Source organism: Phasianus colchicus, chromosome 5 (genome assembly GCF_987193195.1).
Source record: "Phasianus colchicus chromosome 5, bPhaCol1.hap1.1, whole genome shotgun sequence".
Classification (NCBI taxonomy): domain Eukaryota; kingdom Metazoa; phylum Chordata; class Aves; order Galliformes; family Phasianidae; genus Phasianus; species Phasianus colchicus.
Genome location: NC_143440.1, coordinates 11,635,721 through 11,654,334, shown reverse-complemented (window position 1 = coordinate 11,654,334; position 18,614 = coordinate 11,635,721). Strand labels below are relative to the sequence as shown.

Below are 18,614 nucleotides of genomic sequence, written 5' to 3'. Positions count from 1 at the left end.
TTTAACAGAACACAGAACCAGGGAAGCCAACTTAATGGCGAGTGTGTGAACCTGTATCAGACTTCATGCTAATTGCCTTAAAGAATCTCCTCTCTAGCAGACTAATCCACTAGAGTAACACAAAATTCTTCCTGAATGTCCATTTCCAAAAGTCTGGTGTTGACCATTTCAGTGGAAACACGCCAAAACTTAGCTGAGATTAATCCACTGATCTAAAACTTCAGTCGTGTCTCATTTCTATTGTTACATGCAATATATGCGAGCAGACTATCTCCCGTTTACAAGAAGAGGACAGATATTGCAAAGCAAACTCCAAAATCTCTCCAGAAAGGTCATTTCACCAACACTAACCTGTTCACCTACTACAGAGACTTTATAAGTTTTTATGCCTCCATTTTTCATGATATGTCCCCCCACACAACTCTACTCACTTCCAAAAACCCATCATCTCCTACTACTACCAATACCAGTAATCAGTCTCATCAGTAAAATTGATATGTTCCTAACCTTTCATGAGGATAGAGCATATATTCCATCCACAAATATGCCTGTTATTTTTCCTTTCCAGAGTTCATAAAGCCTAAAGAATCTATCAACAAATCCACATTTACATCATCTGGACCTCAAAACTGCCTGCACCAAATTACTCTTACATTATGCCAGTACATATCTGAGGGCCAGGCATGTGAAGTAACTTACCGAGTATTGCCAATAGGCATTTCCTCATGTGCTAATGTCATGGCATCCAAGAAGAGGGAGGATCTGCTGTCTGAATAGTCTAGGAGGCAATTCAGTCCCCACCAGCAGTAGATAATGAACATATCCATTTACATTTAAATACAAATTATTTGGGCAAGACTCAAGACAGAAGCTTCAGAGACACTGTGCGTGACCTGTTTCAGTCAGGGCCTATATGAAAGAAGATTTTTGAAACTATGTGCTCTCTACATTCACTACCATGACTTTGATGTCACATATCAATTTGAAACTTGTGTGGATGGACCAGCTTTGATAGCTTGTCATCACATACCTCAGTGAAAAACCCTCCCCAGAAGTTCAATCAATGCCCACATAGCAGTCCCAAATACTGAAAGTTATTTCTTAAGATCAACAGCTATGACCAGCAACATGTACATACAAGCAAGAAAAGGGACATCAGTGAACTGGAGGAAAAAACTTGAATTACTGCAGTGTTAAATGTAAATCAGTTCTGAGACCCAGCCACCTAATTGTCCATTAAGATATCAAAACAGATGCTTCTTTTAATTTTATAGTCTTCTAAAAGGGAACCCAAGAAAATGCTGAGCATTACTCATAGTGGATCTACAGGATGGAGCTTTTGACTCATGACTCATCCAATATAAGTGAAAGCAGTTCATAAGCAGAATCTGAAAAGTTTCAAAGCACAAGATGAATATACCTTTAAATAAACCATTTCAGTAAAAAGGAAAAAAAAATCATTTACAGGAAGCAGAGGACAGTAGTTACAGCTAAGGAATGAAAATAAGGAAGTCATCCTGCTTTCTACAATAAGGTTTGTCACCAGCTTTGGTGGTGACATGTAAGATGACAATAAAAGAGAGAAAAGTCAAATCTCAGAAGGGAAGTGCCACTTGTTCCCATGCACTCACATCAACTCAGAAACAAGTAAGCACAGAATGGATGGCGTCAGAATCCATGTTGGTAAACTGCATAAAAGGAACACACTTCCTAGTAACAGAAGTTAAAGTTACCCCTAATTTATAAAAAAAAAAAAGAAAAAAAAATCAACATCTTGTACCTCAGGACAGTTGCTACCTACATTGCTTCCTCCTCTTCAAATAAGATTGAAATTAGACATTCCGATTCTAGATGAATCTTCTAGGATGTCAGAGAACAGACCAGGAGAACCAGAGGTGAGCTTTAGGCCAGGAGAAATCAATAAGAAAGGCAAACACATTGAAATACCCAATAGCCCTGACGGTAATTTCAGTGGCAAAATAAATCCAAAATATATGGTATATTTAGAGGTTAAGATCTTGCTAAAATTGCATGTGCAAAACACAAATTTCTGCAAATAATTATCAGGTCATATACTCATAAAAGTCAAGAGAAGCTATTTTATTACTTGTTCATCTTATTTACAGAATAGAGACAATATTAGTCAGCACAAGTAGCTATTTGCAAGCATGAAGTCTTCAATCAGCGAGGAAGGAATGTAATTAAAATGAGGAAAATCCAAAACACAGTTATACCTACCAATCATGTCATCTAAATTGTACTATTTTCTTCACTAAAAATAAAGCTTTGAAACAAAGATGCCATATTTTATGCAAGTTCTTGATTACCTTTCTGCCGAGGGAGCATGTAATTTACAAGAAAGAGGACTTAAAGCTTTAAGTGCCTCTGACTTAATTCAGCATGCTGTATTGATGGTCCCATTTAGATGATTCCATTTTAGGCCCCTCTAACGCATTAAAGGCATGACTTACTCACATCCATTTGGCTAATGATCCCCTACTGCTCTAAAGTAAATGACAGCTATTTACAGTAAATTATTCAATTAGATAGAGGGAAGTGCAGCATTCATTTTATATTGTTTGACATGGCAAAACAGAAGTGTGCAAGAAGGCAGGTGGGGCATTTTAATCTTTCAGAATCAATTGTTTAATCCATAGCAAGAAAATGCACTCTGCAATACTCATCACCGTCATGATGTTATTGTAAACATTCTAAGAGACACTGATTTTGCAACTCCGGATAATACAATTCTGCCCACTTCAGAAGTCAGTCGTCACACCACATAAGGAGTGCCATTAGGCAGCATCTTGTAGAACTGCTTTCTTTGTAAGCACAATTTCAAGTTGCACAAAATGAGATTTTTCTTTCTTTAAACACATGCCATCTGGCACCTAGGAAATGAAATTTCTTTTAAAAAAGAAAAAAAAAAAAAGATCTGGGGAATCTGCAGTCCTGACTCTCAACTAATTGTAATGGGATTTATACTACTAAGTGTCTACCTTACTTTCAGAGAGAGGACTAAATCTCCCAAGACGTTTGGGCAGAGGGATAAGTTTTTCTACCTTGGATTACAGGGAAGGGACAGCTCAGATGCCCTCACAAAATAAGGAAAGGGATTCAGAAAATTAATCAAATAAAGGACATGATTGTTAATTCTCCTTATTGTGGGTATGAGCACAAAGTCCAAGGCATAAGTAAGGCTCCTGTGCCTCAAGGCTGCCAGTGACCATCTCTGCACAGCTCCCACATTGCTAGCATTTAAAAGAGAGGGGGGAAGTGAAAAGGCATCGTGCCTGAGCCCACCCAGCTCACTCATCTTTGGAGTTTATCTCATGTGAATCTGGACCACTGCAGAACGAGTATCAGGCACCCCAAATAGAAGAACATTGGCTACCTTGCCAAGGCATTTAATTTTCCTTAGGCAGAGGGCCAAATTCAGCAGACACAGATCCTACTAATTTTAATGGAAGTTACACTTGCCTATGCCAGCAAGTGAAGCTCGCCCCAGGGACTGTGAGCATCACACTACAGAAAATACAGCTGTAGCCAGCTTTGTAGATTCAAAGTATGCATTTGAATGGCTACAGAATTGACTACTTAGCTTTCCTTTGCTTCATCACCTCTAAAGCTGCTGGCACAATGTAATGCCTCCTGCTCTTCATATGAGCACATGCTTCTCCAGGAGAAAAGGATACCAGCCTGGAAAGGGCAATGGACTTAGGCACAGACTCTGTTTATTGCCACAGGACTACCGGGAATTTAGCTGATGTTTGGTACCACCTATGCAAAAGATTTTTCAGAAGACCTCCTACACACAGTTCTCGAATTCTTGAGGAAGGTCTGCTTTTCAATGGCCCCAGGGACTATTGTCTGCAATCATACTTATTTTGATAGCTACTTTCCCCTTCTTATGAAGTATTTATCACTTTTTAAGTCCCAGCTCCTTCAGAGCAAAATATATTTTTATCAACTATTAGTTGAAATCTTTAGTGGCTTTAAACAACAGATTCTATGTCAATTCATACCAAGCACACCCATTCCATTACTCACAGAAACTCAGAATTCCTCTCTATTTGAAGGACTTTTTAAGGGATGTTGTAATACAAATTAGTTTAGTAAAAATTCTAGGCCTTAGCAACTTGTACTGTGGTCCTTCAGTCTCCAGATTGGACAACTCTGCTTTACCTACACGTTCCCTGCTCCCCCTCCTGCTCTCTAAACAGACTAAACAGAGTTATATCTGCTGACATTCTTCCTCTGCACAAGTGGCCCAGGCTTGCATTCTTGAAGTATGTGATGATCCTCTGAAAAGTTCCACAATTACTTTTGGCTGAAAAATTACCTGTCTGAAAGGCACTGAGTTAAGCCAGATTGCAAGCCAAATTCTTCATCTCCTAAGAAATTCAGAGTAGTAAAATGATAGCATAGCCCTTGAAATCACCCAGAAAGAAAAGATAAACAAAAAACAAATAAATAATGTGAACCTGAATCCACATTTTATTATTAGGTGAAGAGAAGTTGTCTATTTTAGTGAATTAAACTTTAAAAACATTTCTATAATGCTGAAATCCCCTGGACAGCCTAATAGCAAGCCCAGAGCAACTGAGACATTCAAGGTACATTGCCAACAAAGCTGCTACCCATCATAGCTATACTGAGCAGGATTAAAAATGAAATATTGAGTGTACAAAATAGCATACATATTTCGGAACAGTTGTTCAGCATAGGCTGCTTTGAGTGACCACAGCCAGAAGAAATGAAGTGGAGAGGGCTGGAGGAATCAGTTTTTCCCCTGGTTCTTTGCAGACAAGTCCTTCCCCAGAAGCAGGCTGTCGTGGGGTGCAGAGGTCCCATGCAGTTGGTGGGAGTGTAACCCTAGAATGGAGCTGGTGTGGTTGCCAAGAAAATCTAAGTGTAACTTGCAGAAGGAACAGCTTAGACTAGGATGAGTCGCTTGACATCACCCTTTCAAAGGGCACAGAGAGGAATATTGAGGCATGGGGACTCGCAGCTCCTGTGTTCCCATCTCATTTGCTACCATTCCCCGCTGTCTCAATCACACAGAAGTTTCACCAAAACTAACACATTAACGGCTCCAAATAGATTTGATTCACAAGCAGCATTTCCAAAACACTTGGACACCCCTTGCTAAGAGGCAGAACAGAGTACAATTATAGAAAAAAACACAGTGCAGTTTCTCTCCACCTTATACAGGTGCCCTGCATTCTCATTCATATAACGATTAACAGACATTAAAGGTCAGGCATACACATCAGCTAGAAAATGACATGATGTTTAGTGAGCCTAAACCTGCTCCCATAACATCAAGCTTTGTTTGAGAGGTTCTCTCTCAAACAAACCCCTTGACATTGTTTTCTAGCTAGAGTAATATTTAGCTAAATAAAGGAACAGGCAACGTTTCCATAAAGCATTGGGTATGCCATCCCATAATGGTCCCTCTCCCTCATTTCATAATTCATACATGTTTATCTAAAGTATACGCACAGCATTTTTAATAGCACCAAGCATGAAGTAGAACCACTCCCTGAGGTTTTCCAGGTCTCCCACAATGTCAGGAGCTGCTTAATACATCTGTGAAAGCAGAAAGCTAGCTTTTTCTTCTTTCTAAATTAAAAAAAGAACAATTCTTTCTTCCTCAGCAGCCAGAGGTCACTTTCTGGCATTTTCTCCTCAGAAGTCCTATGAATATTCACCTCTGTCATATGCTTAGGAGTGAGGAATGGGAAGAGAAGCAAGCACAGTCAAACAAAAGGATGCAAGAAAGCAAATATGAAAGAAAAATCTGCTCTGGGGAGGTACTTGCATTGAAAACAACCATGACTTTATTTATATATTAAAAAAAAAAAAAAAAGACACAAGTCTCCTCGCACCACGAACTTCCAGATTTAGTTGTCAATCTGTTGGAGACAGTAAGTCCCTGGTACAGAGCAGTGCTTCAGCAATGGTAAGAGCACATTTCAGACAGTACTACGCAGTACATTACTCATCCTTAAACAAGGAAAATCCATTTTTCTCTTGAAAAATCAACATGATAATTTGTTGGTTTTTTTTTAAATCTCTAACTTTCTCTTCATTTAATGATGTTTCCAGAAGTGCTTAAAATCAAGCATACTTGGAGAAGTTACAAAATCTTGCATAAGGGCTCAATTTCCTATAAGTAAATACCCAATTTTCTGTAGTTCTAATCAGTACTGCTTTCTATGTCATCCCTGTTAGCTGGCATCCTCCAGTGCATTTCTGTGACTGCTGTATATTCATTCCTACTTATTGTTTTAGAAGAAATCTATCTTTAAAAGAAATCTATTAACTCATTTTGTAACTTCGAAGTGGGATTGAAGTGGGAATCCCGGCAGAGTAAATAAGACACCAATATTTATACCTCAGAAGGTAGAAGGATAGCAGAACTTTTAAAGGGAAATTCCATTTTTGTTCAAAACCAACTGAAACACAGGGATGTTTATTCCAAAAGCCTTCTACCAGTGGAGGAATGTCATACAAAGCAATGCATGTAGAAGCTCTAAACTGGCAGTGACCAACCTATCTTCCAAACATCAGACACTCTAACCCTACAGATACCATTCTGAAACACTTAGCTGAGGTGCCAAACTAATTAATGTGGTGCTTTAGCCAAGCCATGGCTGCTGTACTACCTGAAAGGAGGGTAAATCTGTGTCCCTCACTTGCTATAAAGCAGTGTCTTAATAGTTCCATGCAGCATAGCCATGCTCTTACATATCTAGAGCATACAACCATCTCTCCTTGTAGTGAATCCTTGAAAATATGAAATCAAATGAGACTACTTTGCCCATACACAGGTTTCCAAGAGCACTTTATAACAGAAAGCAAGAGGAAAAAAGCAGCCACACAACACACTAAAAGTAACCTTACTGCAGTTGTGCTTTGGCAAAAAATCCTAGGCAGCAACAAGATTGCTAGCTAAAAGGAAAAACAGATTCCATTTCCCTTTTTCCAGAGCCCACATCCGTATATATTCAACTATAGTTTTGGTATCAGCATTTATGGCTTTCATATGGTTACCATTTCTAAGGAAACCACTTCCTCAGCATAGACACAGCCAGTATATTTTCTTTTTTTGCATTATTCTGGATTTGGCAGAGTATTTGTATGAGTGGGGAGAGAGGGAGGAAAAACCACAAGGGATAGATAGCAGACCAAAATAAATCAAAGGTAAGCATGTTTCTTAAGACACAGGAAATTGAATATGCAAAAAGCAGTGGGATATTTTTTCCAAGCTTGCTTTCTGTCTGTCTTCTCTCAATATAGAGATTCTCCACCATTCACATCTTTCCTGCTGGGACTTCATGCAATCAGTAACAATTATCCCTGGTACTGAGGCTACAATGTCCCAGGAACAGGGCCTTTGCCTGCCCTAATAGTATGCAGATCGATACATTAAATTGAAAAAGAGAAGTCTAAGGAACAGGCACACATGTTTCAGTCTGCCACTGACGTGCTGGATGGCCTGACAACCATTACAGCTTCTCGCTCCATTGCACAATAACAGTGAATTTTTTTGACACATAATAAATACTACCTACAGAATACAGCCATCCATCCTGACGCATCTCACCTGGCCTGTAACAAACAAAATTTGAAACAAATGAAAAACCCAAAGATCAGTCCACTATTGGCACAATCAATGCATTCAAACTCCATTGCGTTTAGGATAGACGTGTCTAAAACCCTTAAGCTTGGCAGTATAGTTTCTTTATGTGGGGAAAAAAATATATATATCTCAACATTTTCAAGTTACTCAGATCCTGATCTTTGAGAACAAGTTGACCTAGTTTAAATTCCTCCTGTGCTTGCCTCTCTGAATAGGTTGGCTTTGTCAGCTGCAGCGCCTGGGAAAACAGAGAGTCCAGCCAGCCTTGGAAGATTGCTCCCAACAGTATTTTTACATTTTCTAATGGTTGCTTTCTGATAACTCAAAAATTCTGATATATGTATTTATACCTGTTAAATTTTCCATTGGGACTCCAGCTGCAATCTTAACACAGCTAAAGTTCAGCAGGTCTTTCCATTCCAAGCAAACAAGTTTTCATGTAAGTTCTTTCTCCAAAAGTAAATCTTGTGAAACAGATATTTAAGAACCATTTCAAAGAATCAGATTCAAGGATCAGACTTTCAAATAAAGAAAACAAAGCAAAAACCATCAGAAATGCTAAATTTGACGTGCACTGATTTTCTGAGTCAAATAACATTTGCAGAATAACAGAAAGTACATCTCTGACTATGTCATATTTTAATACAAATCCATTAGGAACATAACTTAAAGCAAATAACAGCTTGTGCTTTATGAGAGGACAGTATGGATCCCAGCAAGAGATAGCAATCATGGAGCAGAGCTGGTTTACACCACCTGAAAATACGGCTCACTTTGCCATAGAGAGCTACAATCTAAGAACAGCATGCAATAATCCAGGTTTACCAATGTGCACTTCTGAACTTGTCTTGCTCTGTCCTGAAGTAGGCATTGACCTAATAGAAATTTGGAATATGTGATACAATGAGCCATCTCTGTGGAAAACAGCCTCTCTGAACACCACGTCCTCACACAGAAAATTCAACCCAAGTTGCAAGTATTATGCTTCTTTCTGCCTATACACTCATGTCTTATCTTGCAGCACAGGACTAGTAATTAGCAAGTTGATTTCTGTAGGATCAGAGCACAGGCCAACGTCATCATTTCTCAAGTTCTATTCAGGATTTACTTTTTAACACTACGGAAACAATCAGCCAAGAAAACAATGCATAAAAATCACTTGTTCTCACAATTAACTAGGGAGTATGGAGAGTAATTTAAAGAGCAAAAGAATTTGGAGGGATGTTGCAAAATCAGAAGCATGTTCAGTTGCTCTTCTTAAAGTTTTGCCACTCCATCTATAGCTTTTAGGAACTAGTTACTGTAAGTTGCATACAACAAAGAACTTTGATCACTCAAAGCATTTAACCAATAAATCATTATTAGTAAAATATCCCATTAATTACTGCCATAGCTAAAATAATCTGAAGAAAATGAAATAGATATCACTACAAAGGAAGGCAATGCTCATTTCCAGCCAGCAACTGAGATATTTTGGGTCAGAAGTTCATCTTGCAGCAGTTATAAGCATGTTTATACCTACAGAATTTAAAAGTAACCAGAGATAGGCAGATATTAATTCTATGAGCAACTTTCTCAAAGCAAAGGACTTCTGAGTGTATTTCTGCCCACGGCAGACTGGAGAAAAGGAAAAGAAAGGTAAACACCCTAGTCTTGCATCAGACCTAAGGTCAAATTGCTCCAAGAGACACTGAACACAGTTGAATTAATAGGTTCATCAAGAAGGAGGTGAATGCTGTTACATCTTGTTTAAAAACACATTTTAAAAACGATGCCCAATTTCTCCCTCACCTTTATAATTCTGAGGAAAGGCATTAAGCGTAAGTTCCATGCACGCACTGCTGGTATGTAATGTCACAGAACATGTGAGGTGATGATTTAGTTTTGTGTCACTTTGCTACTATTCAGTCACAAATAATTAATTGAAATAGGCTCAATTTGGTGGCAAAAGAAAGGGAGTTGTTTCTGGTGGATTTGTTGTTGTTGAAGGAAATGGAAAGTTACTAAACAAAAATTTTTAAAGATGATGACCCTAACAGTCAACTAACAAGGCCTCATTTCTGCCCTGAAATGGAAAAGCATTACCCTTACATTCACAGACTGGCCCTAATGCTCAACTACACTCTTGCAGATGATTTTAAGCTAGTAGTCTACCTGGTCCCTAGTGCTGGCAGCATATAGCCACATCTGTTACAGCTTCCTTCCACTTTTCTTAAGCCATGTGTGGAGACAGTGATCTGGAGAACAAGAATAATGCTGCATCTTTGGCAACGTGCTTCCTTCCAGCTTCTCTCTCCCTCGTGGCTCCTCCCAACACCAAAGAGCAGCTGTTGTGCAGCCTTCACACTGGCCTTCTAAGTGTCTGTAGTAATTGTTCATTCAGTACCTCATTTTGAATAAATCAAGGAAACCATTTTGAATTTCACAATGCATAAAGCTCTACTAACTGTATTTTTTCTTAACAGTGCCCTGCCTATTAGTTTGGGCCCCACCGGAAGACAGATACTAATCCAAAGTCTCAGTCAGCAGTTAGCATGATGTTGAAAGCAGACTCAATTCCCTTTACTTCTGCTGGAGCAAGCAACGAAGCTGAGCTCTTGTTTTGTTACCAAAAAGAGTTTTCAGAAGAGAAATGGCCAATTCAGCTCCTTTGAAAATCTTCAAATAGTCAGGTCCATCTGGCGATCGTTTCCAAACGATCAGCATTTAGTTGCTTATTTATTTAAAGTATAATTATAATTTTTTCTACAATCATATCTTTTCTGGTTTCTTCTTTGGCTCAGTTTTTGGTACTGGAAGCTGAAGCCCATCTAACTCAGACAAACCCATTAGCTGGGGAAGACAGAGTTTCTGAAGCTGGAACAAAACTCCCCTGCCTAAAGTTTGCTTCTCCATGGAAGAACAGCTGCATTCTCAGACTCTTAATGAACTTGTAAAAATCTTTTTCCAGAAGAACAGCTACAACAGCACAAACACAGCTCAGCTCCCACTGTCTGACTTGTTACAGCTCCCTGCTTTGATTCAGCTTTCTTCTTACCAGAAGGACTATATACTGTTCCATTCTGAATCCAACTAGCTTATGCTAACAATACCTTTAAAAAAAAATTCATCCAGCCCCCCAAAATTTCTTCTTCAACAGCACATAAAAACAGCATTAAGAAACTTCACAAAATGGAAAGATATCATCACCAAAGATAGAGGAGTGTGTAACACAATAATGAAATGTAAGCAGAATTAAGCTCTACAGTGCTTGGTTTCTAGTATAACTGATACATCATTTATGGTGGTTTGCTCTTATCTTCAAGTTTTTACCTGAACAATTTTTTATTCTTTATTTTTTTTTTTTGAAGGAAATACAAGAGTATCAGTTGTTGGTAGATAGCATGAAATCACAGATAAAGCCTAAAGTGCGAATACAGCAGCCCTCAGGCTCATCTCTCTTGCAGATCAGAATGCAAATGATTCTTCTGTATTCTGACTTATTCAACAAGATATATGCTGTTCATAAAAAGGACTACAAAGCTCTGGAAGAGTATATTCTGTTTTTTTATGGCATTTCTGTGTCATTGTTGTTGGTTCTTTCCCCACCACTGAAGCCCTTTAGACACATTTACATATCTAGAGCAATCGAATAGCAGAATCTGAAATGTGAGAACCAATACACGAGCACAAAAAAGAAGTAAAAGCAAACAAAACAAATAACACATAACTTAATAAGAAGTTGTAAATCCAAAGCAACTTACACTACTTAATGTGCAAACACACCCAGGGCTTCAGTTCTACCAGGATCCCAGCCCAGCTAAGTACTTAAGGACCTTGATAAGCAACATAATGAAGATGTTTAAAACCTGACACCTGTTTGCTGCTTCAGGGCCAGCAACCTCAGCGCTGCTTGTCACACTTCACTGAAATTAGTTGCATTGATCTTCACTGCTTGCTCATAACCTGGCCAACAACCCTGTGGCTCAGAGCATAGGCCACAGGAGTGCCACACCAGACTTGGCACAGCTGCTGTTTTTTCATTAAAATGCATGGAGCAAAAAAGTAGTTACTATGCTTTTGACATAGCTCTTGATCAAACTACAGAGAAACATAGTATAGATGCTTTTAGGAAGACGATAAGGAAAAGAACACGTCCCCCTTGTAACACCTCATAGGAATATCTGCACAGCACGCCTACCTGAAGTGCCATTAGGCAGCAGCTGCTCCTGGTGGCTCATTTGAAACTGAGGCGTTTCTCTGGGCTGATGTGGTTGTCTGGTTAGTGCACCAATTGGATTCTGGTCCTGGTTCCCACACAGCCCAGTGAGTCACTTACGTTCTTCTTGACTCAGCAAAATGCATGCCCAGTCTGGAATTTATAGAGAACATGCTTTAGGCCAGTTTATTTCACTGAGGCTTGAGCATGCTCTTTGTTTGAGGAAGAACATCTGTTTTGCTAGGCTAAATCTTTTATCTTCTACAAAAGGAAAAATATTAAATAGCAAAGGGCTATTCTTCCCTTTCAATTGCCTTTCTCTGGCTTATTTAGTCAATAAACTACACAGAAATGAAAAACTGTCCATTTTATCCTCCATTGCATGAACATAACTCTCAGATAAAGACCATTAGAGTAAATTGAATAACTCTAAGATGTGAAAATTTGGCCAAAGCAATTTTTTAGACAAATTAAATACGCCGAATGCAGCTGGCAATCTGTTTCAAATGATAAAATACGAGGCATCAATGTACTGTACAGACTTACCCTGCTTTCATACTAGGATCATCACAGCACGTAATGATCAAGTCTTTAGATGTGTATTGAGGTAGGAAGTAATACCCAAAATACATAGTTTCAGGCAAACAATGGTCTGAGAACTAGAACAATAGATCCACACCATTAAATAAAAAACACAGGTGGTGATGATCTTGTGAATGAGAAACCGAGCACAGGACAGTAGTATTACAACTCAATCTGAAATGAAAACTAATTAACCACTTAGGAAAAAAAAAGAAAAAAGGAGATAGCAAATTAAAGCTTCTTTACCAATACCCCCCAATGCCTTTTTCTAGTCTGTCCCCTTTGGTAGGGAGAAGCAGTAACACTGATAGGATTGCCAGGGGGATAACATTCTAACATACGATGCAGGTGTCAACACAACAGGGTGACAAAGCACAGGGGCTGACAAGCATCTGCCTCCTCATTATTCAGCCCTCTGATCCCCAGAAATACTGAGTATCTAAGATTGTCCCCAACCATTTATATAATTGAAATAAACACAGTTTGGCATACACCTTACCTTCATGCACAGTATACCTGTGACACTGGCTCACTGAAGTTCACCATCAGAAACTTCTGGTTCTAGAATCAAAACTACCACACCTATTCCTCATCACCTTGCAGGAGAAAAACCAATCTATGTAGTAGATGCCCTGTGTATAAAGCAGGAATACCTTTCATTTATCATTTCAAAGCTCTAGTGCACGGAACTTTTGAGGATTCCTTTCATTAATCAGGAGATGCAATTAAATCACAAAACATAGTGAATCTATTAATATATGAGGCAATCCAACATTGTAGCTCACGTGCCACATAGGGAAACAATCTAAGCACAGTTCTATCATACATACAATAACTCCAGCACTTTGTAAGCAAAGTGGACTTGCTGCAGGGACTGTCACAACAGTTAAATGCTGCAGACTTTACTCTCAGTGAGCTTCACGCTTCCTGAATGCGTACAGAACAGCACGGATATGTACAGATGATCATGAAGTCCAAAACTGGTATATATTAATCTCATTCAATGTGAGACTCAGTGATCTTTGTGGTTCACTTCCAGCTGAGGATACTCTATGATTCATTTATCCACCCAAAAAGAAACATCTTTCATGTCACTAGAAAGCACAGATCCTTTGAACAAAGGGAGCACTTCCACTGCAGCAACCAGCATAATAGTGCTCAAAGAGAACTTCATCCCACACTCTCATCCCAAAGGTGTGATAAGGGCTCTCCAGAATAAATACAACATGAGCCTTATTTAATCAAGTGACCTACTGAATTCCAGCCAGCATAAGCACTTGTTTTCCATCACCAAAGGTTCATAGGACCAGAGAATATTATTTTGATACTGCAATATCAAAAAAAAAAAAGAATACCATACCATACATTTGCTCTAATTTTATTATTGCCTACAGTTTCTAGCAGCAATTTGGACTCTAGACTTCACCCTTCTGCACTAGAGCTAAATAGTGCACAGCTACATTCAGCAAGGCCTAGAAGCATTTATAGCAATATCTTAAGTTTTCTTTTGATGTTACCTTTTATTTCCATGCTGTAAGCAAAGACTGCAGCATACAAATATAAATTTTGATCAGCACCAACCGAAGAAAATTGCAAAGGGTTCCTGTCAACAGAGCTGACACATTTAAGTTTTGTCAACTACTCAACCTTTGAACAGCCTCACAGCCTTCTCCATCACTATTGACTGTCATTACTCCAGAATAGCACTTAATTGATTTGGGAAAAGTGGTATGAGAATGGGCAGAGCTACTTCTTTGTCTGAATACAGGTAGTACCCCGCCTTGCTCAGCAAACTTCACAAAGAGAGCAGGAGGCAGAGGGGGTTTTGCTTGTTTCATGCACACTGCATACTTGTGCTAAGAGGTAGTAACTAAATTAGCAACACCTGGTAGGTATGTGGTACTGTGATCTGCTTCCAAGACAAGCAGACTTACTGTATAACTGATACACTAGGAGAGGAACCTCCTTTCCCCTTGAAGTTGACAGTCTATGAAAGATTTCCAGTGCTCCAGCAAAGGCTTCAGTCATCCAAGAGAATTAAAGAAATCACAGACATTTCTACACAACTAAATATTCCTTCACTTAGAAGTAACAGATTCCTACTATTCAACCTTTACATTATTCTATCAATAATTTGTCTATTAGCAGGTCTCTCACTGGATTTTTCATCAACATATGAAGAAACTGCTTAAAACTGAACTATTTTTCATATAAACACGATTAACCGCATAAATGAATTAGCACAGCAACTCATTCAAATCTTCTCCATCTTCTAAAGGAGCAACACATAATTATAAAATACAAGTTTTAAACCAAACCCTGTTTTACACTCATTAATATTAGACAGGCACACAGTAATAGCACACTGCTAACATAGCCACTGAGACAAATTCCCTTGTCAGCTCTCACAAGTTCAGCAGGGTTGGCTGCTTTATTTGATTTATGACATCAGAAGCAATGTAAAACCCTGTGTGTGGTCCTTGGGAAAGGAAGTCCTCAGCAGTGGTGCTGCTGCAAGAAGGGCTCAGAGCCTCTCTGTCACCGAGAGAGATACAACAGCCAGCAAAGCCACAGAACAGACCAGGAAAAATGTGAATAGATCAAGAAAACATTGCAGACACGGGCGAGCATACTGAACCCAAGACAGACATCCTGAACTGCAAAGGACTTCAAGGATGAGATGAGACTCCCTGCATTAGACTGGCTGTCAAACAGTGTTCACAGCAGGGCTTCGGAGTTTGATTTCCTTAGACACTTTCCCCAAATCAATACTACTTTATTTAACAATTAGCACAACTGATTCCACCCTTTACAGAGGATGGAGCACGTTTTTATTAGTTGCCCCAAAGCCATGAAAGGCTCTCTCATGATAGAACAAGAAAAAAAGCAGAAGTCTTTGGCCACTCGAGTGCATCAAGCTATCAAAGATTTGCAAAACTATGTTTGCATAACAACCTATTAATCAACATCCTTATGCAAAGGTCATCTCTTACTAAAGAAATAAGCTTGACAGATTAGCTCTGCAAAAGAAGAGAACAGTGACTTAAGAGGCTGTGCCATAGTTTTCCCCTATAGCTTCTGGCAACGGAGATTGACACAGCTTTTCAACACCCTTAGTTATTCACTGGCACAAGGTAGAAGAATTTATAAACCTCTTGCGTAATGTCATGTTAAAACTGCATCTATATTTGCTGCAGATCTTACACATCCAAGTCCATCTGTAAATAGCTCTCAGTTTCCACAACACTGAAGCCATCAAGAGCCGAGCGTATCGGAGATCAGGCAATGACGAAATCCCTGTCTTCCCACTTGCAATGTGTCATATGCAGATTGCGTATTGCCTGAGAGAATAAATAGCAAGTCCCTGACAAAAAGGTAAAGCAGGGATTTACTTTTGCTTTGCTTTTAGGCACCACATATTTGCGTTTAAACTCCACAAATTCCAGGAGGCTGAAGGGCGAACTAAAACAAACAAATATCAACAGAGCACAGCTTCTCCAAGTCTGGCACTGGCAATCTCCTGCTTCCTGTGGGAAGTGCTCTCATGGCACATCTGCTTTAATTTCAGTGTTTGAGACTGTGGCCTATTTAAAATAAGATATTCACACTTTTTGACATCTGGACCATCTTCATGTGTGCCTATGACTAATGATAACCTAGATACCCCATGGCTTATTTTTGCTGCAGTTCACCTGACATTTACATTCCCACACGTGTAAGACATTTAAAAATTAACAGTTGATATGAAGCGTGCAATAAAAGAAATTCTGCCCTGAGTCACTTATGATTATTTGGCTTTGCAAATTCAGATGTCATTCCTCACACCACAGTATGTGATACACCACAGGTATTTCCTCTATCCGAGTACAGACATGGTTGTGGTATCTCAGATAACAGCAAGCCCTGAGAAACAGTGATGTTAGACTTAGTAAAATGATAGTTTGCAATGACTGCCAACTATTCTAAATGCTAGTTCATAGAATCACAGAATGGCTTGGATTGGAAGGGATCTCAAAGATCACCTAGTTCCAACCCTCTGCTGCAGGCAGGGTTGCCAACTGCTAGATCAAACATCAGCTCAGGCTGCCCATGGCCCCATTCAACCTGGCCTTGAACACCCCTGGGGATGGGGCATCCTCAGCTTCTCTAGGCAGCCTGTGCCAGTGCCTAACCATCCCCACAGTGAAAAACTTCCCCCCAACATCTAATCAAAATCTTCCCTTCTTAAGTTTAAAACCATTCCTATTTGCCCAGTCATTATCTACCTATGTAAAAAGTTGATTACCTTCCTGTTCATAACCTCCCTTTAAGTGCTGGAAGGCCACAATGAGGTCTCCCCAGAGCCTTCTCTTCTCCAGGCTGAACAAGCCCAGCTCCCCTAGCCCATCTTCAAAGGAGAGGTGCTCCATCTCCTTGTCCATTCTCCAGATCTCTTCTGAGTTGGGAGCTCCAGACCAGGGCCCAGTTAAATAACCACAAGACAGAAAAACTCCTGTAGCTAATATGAGTCAAGTAAACTCCATGGCAAACAAAAATTTTAAGAAATAATCTTACTAACAAATTACTACCGTTTTGTTATTACTGGAAATTGTAGAAAAGCTTAGCCTCGATGAATCGGATTGACTGAGCCAAAATATAGATCTCCCCTATGCATAGGATCTAATCTGCGTTCTACATGCTCTCCAGGCAGGTGGCACTTCCTAAGGAAAGAAAGAGAATCAGGCATCAGCCTGAGATTTTCTTTGCAAAACCAGCAAGCCCGCAGCCAAGTCAGAGAGAAGGAGGCACTGAGATTGGATCTGACCTGGACAAGTTACAGACGTTGTCTGGCATTGAAGATATGATCTCATCCGCACTGATGGGCATTTTGTTTGTGAAACCAAATCCACAGTGATCAATTAACCAGTTCTTAATGATTGATCTGGCACAAAGTTTCTCTATGTTATATCTCTAAAGTCTTGAGTTACACCTGCTTATATTTAGTACATTTAATAACTAATAAAGCATGTGAGTTAATAAGATCTGAAAGCTACAAGAATACTTCCACAGGAGCACGATGTGTCAGTTCCACCCTTCGAGTTTTATTCCCTCCTTAGCATGTATATCTCACTTTCATCAAGACTATTGCCCTGTACGTATTCCTGCAAATTCAGTTTGGAGGTGTCAGGGCTGCTAGAAGAGAGAGAGAGAACAAGAGAAAGTATTTTAAATTGGAAAAAAATCCTCTAAATTACTTAATATACTTTCAAGAAAGAAAACTTGAGGCAATGTGATCAACTCTTTACATATTACCCTTATAAAAGGCTTCTCTCTCCTGGATAGTTCACTGTTCCTATTATTCAAAGAAATGAAATCTAGCTCCTTTCTGTTCCCCTCCTTTTTCTCTCCATTCTGTGGTACTGCATTTGATTTTGAAAGGAAATGGGAATTTTGAGGCATTCCATACCTGGTGTGCAGGCTGTTACAAAGGCCTTTCATTAGGAGATTACGTAAGTGGTACTTGAAGTAATCATGGTACAGAAAAGATACTTTAAACGAGCAGTTTATTCATGCGATAAGCGTTGCCTCATTTATTTTCCATAGAAATAGATCTGATTAATGTTTCTATTTTCAAAGCCCATTAAAGCACAGTCTGCCTTTGGCAAACTGTACACAGATTCACAATGCTAAACAATCTTTTTTCTTTGTTTATAATACATTTATTTACTATTATTTTGTGACGTAGTTTTCGTGTTCAGCTTTTGACAACCTTGAATAAAACTCTGTTGAAAATAGAAACATACAACTAGCCTGTGGTGAATAATTTCATCTCCATGCATCCAAAAAAACCAATCAACCAAACAAAAACAACTGCAAGATTTGAGAGCAAAACTGAAATGATTTCATATCACCAGCAGGTGCAAGATCTACCAACCAAAGCAGAAAGGCAACAGCTATGAGGAGAACGCGAGGTATAGAGTTTGATTAATCAGGAACTATTACCCCATCCCTCTTTTAGGCAGACATGCCAACTTCTCTGCAGAAATAATTCCCAGCTGTTCGTGAAATAACTGTAGCCTAGGAAAATGCACATTTTATAAGTACTTGGTCAAGGCGATGTGTTCATCCATGGAAACCCTCAAGAAGCTAAGAGGAAAAAGAACATTCTTAAGTTGAACAATATTATCTAGATCATGTCCTGTTACG

At 39.2% G+C, this 18,614-nt stretch overlaps 1 protein-coding gene across 3 annotated transcripts in view; it reads right to left on the bottom strand.

The window, feature by feature from the left end:
• Nucleotides 1–18,614, bottom strand: part of INSC (INSC spindle orientation adaptor protein) — a 122,338-nt gene that overhangs the window by 100,465 nt on the left and 3,259 nt on the right. For 2 of the 3 annotated variants that reach the window (XM_090142027.1, XM_090142026.1), the window contains exon 2: nt 11,829–11,999. The exons of the other annotated variant lie outside the window; for it this stretch is intronic. In XM_090142027.1, coding sequence (XP_089998153.1) covers nt 11,829–11,868 — 40 coding nt within the window. In that variant the 5' untranslated portion in view covers nt 11,869–11,999. The remainder of the gene's footprint in view (nt 1–11,828; nt 12,000–18,614) is intronic. 3 annotated transcript variants of the gene reach the window in all.